Source organism: Merops nubicus, unplaced genomic scaffold (genome assembly GCF_000691845.1).
Source record: "Merops nubicus isolate BGI_N331 unplaced genomic scaffold, ASM69184v1 scaffold52944, whole genome shotgun sequence".
Classification (NCBI taxonomy): domain Eukaryota; kingdom Metazoa; phylum Chordata; class Aves; order Coraciiformes; family Meropidae; genus Merops; species Merops nubicus.
The window spans coordinates 1-7382 of record NW_008607302.1 but is presented as its reverse complement, the minus strand read 5'-3'; the positions used below and the strand labels follow the sequence as shown (position 1 = coordinate 7382).

The 7382-nt window shown below is 38.2% G+C and overlaps 1 protein-coding gene across 1 annotated transcript in view; it reads left to right on the top strand.

The window, feature by feature from the left end:
* Positions 1-6882, top strand: part of LOC103772550 (period circadian protein homolog 3-like) — a gene marked incomplete at its 3' end in the record, with an annotated part of 10162 nt that extends 3280 nt beyond the window's left edge. Inside the window, exons 5-12 of the mRNA XM_008939884.1 lie at positions 1620-1762; positions 2152-2230; positions 2966-3072; positions 3326-3482; positions 4087-4192; positions 4613-4738; positions 5489-5615; positions 6738-6882. Coding sequence (XP_008938132.1) covers positions 1620-1762; positions 2152-2230; positions 2966-3072; positions 3326-3482; positions 4087-4192; positions 4613-4738; positions 5489-5615; positions 6738-6882 — 990 coding nt within the window. The remainder of the gene's footprint in view (positions 1-1619; positions 1763-2151; positions 2231-2965; positions 3073-3325; positions 3483-4086; positions 4193-4612; positions 4739-5488; positions 5616-6737) is intronic.
* Between the last annotated feature and the right edge of the window lie 500 nt (positions 6883-7382).

Sequence of the window (7382 nt, the reverse complement as noted above, 5' to 3'; positions counted from 1 at the left end):
ATCGTCCTTGGATGCGGCCACTGCAGCCAAAGCAGCCAGCAGCCCAGCAGCAGCAGAAGAGGGAAGAGAAGAAGAATGGAAGGGGCAAGGGAAGGGCTTGTCCCTCCTGATCCTTCAGCTGTACTGGATATGCCAGCTGTGGGATGGGATACCCCACTGGTGAATCTTGGGGTCACTTACCCTGCCTGCTCCTCCCCGCAGGTGTGGTGTATTCTCTGCCCCCCTCCGTGTGGGATCCAAGCTCAGCAGTGGCCTGGGTCTGCATCCCAACCCCTGGCAGTAACTCTAAACATGAATTTTTTTTATCACTGCTAAAGCCAGACAATTTATGAAAACACTGCTAACTTCAGGCAGAGCAGTTAATTAGAAGAGCTTTAGATAAAAAGTAAAATCATTAAGCAGAACGAGCTCTATTTTACCCCAGACCAGGACAAGGCCGTACAAAGGGTGCAGTACTGGGCAGAAACTGCTTTTCCATCTTTCAATCAATCATTGATTAATTTTTCTTTGTTTCAAAAACTTGAGCTCTAAAATCACCATTGTTTCTTGAACACTCGAAGTCTCTTGGCACTCAGAATAAATACAGCAGGACAGATAGGAATTTTCAGTTGGGGGAACTGTTTGTCAGATACGTAAATACTTTGTAATACTTTTTCTTCAGGTTTTCATAGAACATCTCTCCTTTATATAACAAATCCTTTTGATTACATGGTCTTAGTGAGTAAAAATATTCTTTCACAAGCACATGCTAGGCTTACAAATATTCTTTTTGTTTGTGGATTGAGCTTCTGCTGTATTAGATGTTCATTTGTATTTTTTTTTTCCCCAAAAGGGGGAGCTGTTAGTAGTAGTTTTTATGACACTGACTTCTCAGTAGAAACATTTCATAAGATGAAGTGTGGAATAAGAAAGTAACTTCTAATGTAAAAAAATAATATGCAAAACTTTATCTCAATTCGTTCTGTTGGAGCTGGGTAAGATACTGCAATTATAACAGGTAGAAGAGCACTTGCAATAGAAACAGGCAGTCAATAAAGCAGTTGTTACAAAGCCCTGGTTAAGATCTCATCTAGAACATTGTGTGCTGTTATTGCTCACCCGTGTTTTAGGAAGACAGATTCTCATGGGAGGAGAGTCAAAGAACAATTATTTATAAACGAAGGCTGGAGGAGTCATACTTATGTGAGTCAGGGAAACAAAGCTTGAGAGAGACAGATGTTTTTTTCTTCCCCTGAAAATTATACAGAATAAATAACAAACGGAAAAACAACTGTTTAACTTGGAAGAGAGAGTACATGACCAAATTAGTCGTTCTTGTGAATACATGTGGACTGAGAACTACAAAGTGGTCTTTAACCATTAGAGTAGTGGCATTTCTAGAACAGCCTCTGAGCCCAAGTATCAGATGCAAAACACCTACTTACTTTTAAGGGGAACAAGGTCAATTTTGCTGAGTGTGTTTGCCTTAGATCACAAGAGAGTGTTCATAGGACTTCAGGAGATGCTGATTATCTGGGTCTGTGTGCTCAGCATAACTTCTCTGTGCAGGGCTCTTAGCCCTGGCATAAAGTATCCAAGTCTTAAAACCAGTGTGTTAATCAGTTTTACTTTTTCCTCAGGGGTGGTAAAGAGCAAGAACAAGAAATGCGTTTTTACCCCTTCCGAATCACCCCGTACTTGGTCCGTGTGTGTACTTCTGTCCACGTGGATACAGAATCGTGCTGCTTAGCTTTGGCTGAGAAAATTCACTCTGGATATGAAGGCAAGTCAGGAGACTCCAGTGAAAAACCCAAGTCAATAGGAAAACGCAGTATGTGAAGGTTTGCTTCCTTGGTTTAGAACTTGTCCTTGGGTGGTCTCACCCATGTAACTTCCAGTTTGTGTATGTATTCATTCATGTGAAACCAGAGCATCTGTGCCTTCTTTGCAAGGTGCTGAAGCATTTAACTTTACTCACAATTTTTTTTTTTCTTGAGAGCAGTCTGTAGTAACACCTAAAAATTTGTACTGTTTGGCTGAGTTACGGGTCAGAAAGCAGTGCACAATTAAAAAGTTCAGGAGCCAGAAACTGCATATCACAAGCAAAAATAATGGTTAAGTTTTCTGTCTTAGTGTATGTTTTGTTGCAATAAATATTTCTGTTTCTATTAGCTCCTCGAATTCCTGCAGATAAAAGAATCTTCACCACCACTCACACCCCTGGATGTGTTTTTCTTGACATAGATGACAGGTGAGATTTGAATCTTAAAACCTGTGGGGTATATACAGAGAGGCTGCAAAAAATGCTTTAGTGATGCAGCTGGAGACACAGGTAGTTGAACTGTGCAGTTGCCAATAGTTATTTAAACAAAGTAGTTTTACTTCAGTTTGTTCAATGAAAAACATGTAGAACTCCACAGTTATAATCTACTTTGTTGACTTAAAATGTGAATTAAACAGAACTGCAGTCAGTTTTCATTATCCAGGGCAGTGAGGACGTGTAGTAACACAGACAATGGAAAACCTACATAATGCAAAACTTTGGGAATCACAGTGTGGAGACACAGGCGTACTGGCCTGGGCCAAATAAATGTGGCTAGACTAAAGCTGTCTCCTGCAAAAAAGCCACAGTACTGTTTTCACAACACATTTCATGGCATCCATGTCAGATTTCTTACTGATGTTCTACATCTGACCTGTTTCTTCAAGATTTTTTTTTTTTTTTCATTTGTTTGTTTTTTCTTTGCATATAGACAAACACAAAACTGCCTGAAAGTCTGAAAATCTTCAGGCAGAGAAACATTTGTCTTTGGTGTTTACATCTCTGCATTACACTGGAGGAATATTAGACGGGCTGGAAAATGTGCTGTAGCCTTAGTTTATGCCATAGTAGGTTGTGCATGGGGACTTCACTGACAAGCAGAGGGTTCAAGATGTAAATACCCGGAACTACTTTATAATCAGTGGTAATGGGTTTGGGTTTCAGAGCAGTGCCTTTGTTGGGTTACTTACCTCAAGATTTAATTGGAACATCCATACTGATGTATTTGCACCCAGAAGATCGTCCTTTGATGATTGCTGTTCACCAGAAAAGTAAGTACAGTTGTTTTAAGAGGAATTTCTACTGGTTTTAACACTCCCTCATTCTCTTCATACTGCTTGACATGTGATTGGTCTGCAGTGCAGACAAAATTAGATGAATTGATGAATTACAGAAAGCAGTTTGAGATAAAAATGAATTCAAACCCAGAGTTTGCAAGGACCCCAGTCATTAGCATTTGTGTTTGTACTACTGTATGATAATGTAAAGTAAATATCAATTCTTGATTTTTTTTCCCCCCCCCAGTTCTGAAATTCGCTGGGCAACCTCCTTTTGAACATTTGCCTATTAGATTTTGTACTCAAAATGGGGATTATGTCGTGCTGGATACCAGCTGGTCCAGTTTTGTGAATCCTTGGAGCAGGAAAGTTGCATTCATTATTGGTCGACACAAAGTTCGGACGTAAGTCAGTTGTAGAATTGATCTATTAAAGTGCTTTTCATTGAATACTTCACAAAACAAAATAGTCTCAGTACTGAACTAGAGATGTAGTGTTGCTCCTGCAGTCTGTGACTTAGCTTTTGTCTTGCAGCCCTTTCCTTCAGAACAGCATCAGTCTTGCTTATCAAGTATGAAAATAAGTAAATTACTTCAGAGTAGCTGGCAAAACTAACTTTTTTTTTTTTTAGCATGTTTTTGTATGTGGTTGGTGTTGAAATACTGTGACAATGGGCATGTCTAAATGAAAATATCAGTGTTAGACAAGCTGAGTAAAAGCTAAAAAGCAATGTAAAAAGTAGGTCACTTATTAGTTGACATTCACGTATGATTGGCTCACAAAATACAGCATGAATTGACAGACAGGTAGCAAAAATCACATTTTGCCTCATTTTCTTCTGGAATGTTGATTTGATACAGAATCTAAATATTTACCAGGTAACCTCTTTTAAAAATGTGATTAGTATTGAATGTGCAAGTTTATTTTTCAGGTACTTCTCTTTAGTTTCCAAGAGATCTCTTTTCTTAATCAAATTTAAATTAATAGTGACATGTTGACTCTCTCCAGAAGCCCTCTGAATGAAGATGTCTTTGCCGCAAGGAGCAAAGAAACAAGCAATGTTGAGAAAGAGATAACAGAATTGCAAGGACAAATTTACAAGCTGCTTCTCCAGGTAAAAAAGATGAAATAATTTCAGAACACTGGATGGCCTCCTAGTTGAGAGGCTGAGGAGATTGGGTCTGTTCAGTAAACTATTCAGGAATGGTCTTTTAAAAGTTCTGAAAGGAAAGCTCTGAATGGAGACAGACTTGGGTGACAGGCTACTGAGAGACATTTTTAATGCTATCTGACTAGAAGAAAAAATTTTGTTTGATATATTTACCAGGTCTTCATGTTAAAAAATCTGCATCCTGAAACAGATTTAAGCATGGTAGAGAATTTTCCCCAAGCAAGTGGTAGAGCCCAGAGCAATACTGACTGTGCACTTAATTTGGTTTGTTTACCTGAAATTCTGTGTTGGAAACTATGTTGTTCCCTTGTTGTTTTGATTTTTGAAATTTTATTTTGTTTTGTTTTTTTCCCCATCATACAGCCAGTTCACAGCAATGTTTCCAGTGGTTATGGAAGCCTTGGAAGCAATGGCTCTTTTGAGCACTATATCAGCATAGCATCTTCAAGTGACTCCAATGGGAATTGTGCAGAGGAAATACAGGAACCAGTAGGTGTATAAATGTGTCACTGTCTGCAGGAAATTTTTACTGTGTGAAAATGCACTACTCGTGAATTTTTATGAAGTGCAAAGATACAGCTATGTTCAAGCTAAATGTACTTAAATCAGAGAATGTACTTCAGCATGTACAGAAATGCACTTAGAAAGGGAATGATGGCTTTTGTTTTTTGCTTTTAATGTTGCTCACTAAAATGAGCAGATAACTACTGCAGTAGTTCACTAAATTGAAGACTTGCTTAATCAGCCTTCTCAAAGAGGCAGTGGACTTGGAGAAAAGAGTGGAAGAACCATGCAGCCAGAAAGAGGATTGATGCATGTGGAGGGCTTTCAGTTTTCTTGAGGTTTTCTGTTTTGTTTTAAAAAGGGCTCTAGAGGTACAGTGTAGACTGCTATAGAAGAGAGGGGAAACAGTGCTGTCCTAAAACAAGCATTGCAATTATCTAATTTCCTTATGAGGCTCCTGGGTAAGTCATCAGCTTATTCCCACTCTCAAGGCTTGCGTCAGTGTTATAATATTCAAATGCTGGGCCTTTGGGAGCTTTATCATAGCTAATTTAATTAAATTAACCATGATAATTTGATTCTTTAAACTTACAGATGCCAGTAGATACCAGGCTTAGGCTAATGGTCTACTCCCTTGTAGTTTGGAGAACACAACAATTTAAGTCCATCTTAATGGTCTCCTTTGGCCTCTTTTTATTCCTTTTATTCTGACTTCACATTTTTATGTATCTCAAGATCACATTGCAGCAAGTTTGTGCAGATGTGAACCGAATAAAGAATCTGGGACAACAGCTGTATATTTCATCAAGGAGCAAGCCACAGAATGGAAATGAACAGGCTGCAAGCTCGGAGATGCTAGGAGGTGAGTCAATGTAATGATGTATGTACAGATCTCTAAGGTAATATGAACAGTGTAGCCATGAGTTTGGCTAGATGGTGTTACGCTGAAGAACTTAAGATAGCATTTTGTCATGGCTTAAATGTGGGAAGTGTTTTGGCTTGGGTTTTTTTGGGGTTAGGGCTTTTAATTATTTTTTAAAACAATTGAAAAACAACCAAATAAGAGAAGAGGAAAAAAAACCAAACAAACAAACAAAAAACACACACACACACAAAAAAAACCTGCCCTCCAAAAACCCTCATCAGATGCAATAACTTCTTATCTGCTTCCTGGGACGAGGAACATATCTGTCTCTTTCTAGGTTAATCGACTCTTTTGTTTTTCATTTCCTAGTGAATATGCAGACTTGCTTGTAGCAAGTGTAAGTCTTATGCTTTGTGTGGACTCTCAGAAACAATCCCTGGATTGGAAAACATTGCCCCTCTTCCCATTGAAGTAGTGATCTGGTTATTAAGTGCTTAATGTTGTGCTAATGCACATTATTTGCCGTCAGTACCTAGCACAAATGTATGGAGAAAACTGAATACTTCCTCAAATACCATAGAAATCTGAATTACAACGTTGTGCACCATGATAACCTCTACAAAAGTTGTAATTCACTCCTAGTCTTGTTGATAACAGGACCGCACTGTGGATGTTGGTACTACTCTAACCAGTGTATCTATGCTATAAAAAGATGTAAATTACTGTTAAATAACAAGTTGTATTCTGTGATGTATAAATTGAGAGAAGAATAATACCACTTGCAGCTTTGTTTACAATTTAAATACTTTTTTTTTTCTACACTGTTTTCTTTATGTTTACTAGTTGTTCTGAGTGGAGGTTTAAGGTGTGTGGGTTTGGTTTTTTTTTTTTCTCTTTAGGCATTCTTTCCCTTTCTTTCTCCCCTGCCTCAAAACATGTGAATTGGGCTGAAAATGCTGGATAGCTTAGTAATGAGAGCTGTGCTGTTAGAGACCTTATATCCTTGTGTAATATATATGTGTCTTACTCTGTGTGTGTATATATATAGATGCGTGTTTGTCTTGGTGTTAGTGTTTAAATGCCTTTGAGAGAAGTCTTTGAGGATTGCTTCTCTTCTAGGGAAGAAGCATGCTGCTTCGTGTTTCCTTCAGACATTGAGAAGTGATAGCACAGAGGAACCAGGCAACACATTTTATGACGATTCAAAGAAGACTCTGTGTGTTTCTTCCTATCAGCAGATCAGTTGTATTGATAGTATCATCAGGTAATAATAAACTGAGAAACAATTGTAGTGATATGTTTAATACTAATTAGTGGAAGGTAAATACCTAAGCAGTTTCCACTGGTCTAAACTGTCTAGATTTTGAGATTAATTTGGGATTGTTTGTATCCTGCCTTTCTGGGCAATCCATCCTGATGCTCAGTCAGTTTGAATCACACAGTAATGAAGAAGGACCTAAGAGTTTGTTTGCAACTGTTGACATCTGACTGCTGCTAGTTTTGCCATTAGTGCAATAGTAGTTCATGAGAATTTCAATGGGCATACTGTATCAGTATATTCTCTATAGGTTTTGAGAACATCCATATAAAACAAAGCTGTTAAAACATAAAATGTTGGTAGGTTTTAACCCAGTGGATAACATAATCTTTTTTTTAAGAGTAGTTGGTAGATTTTACTTAAAATACTCCTTGGAAAGCAGATATGTGTCCACAGCTTCTTGCAGTGAATTTAAATTTTGGGCAGTGACTGCCTGGAGAGCAGCC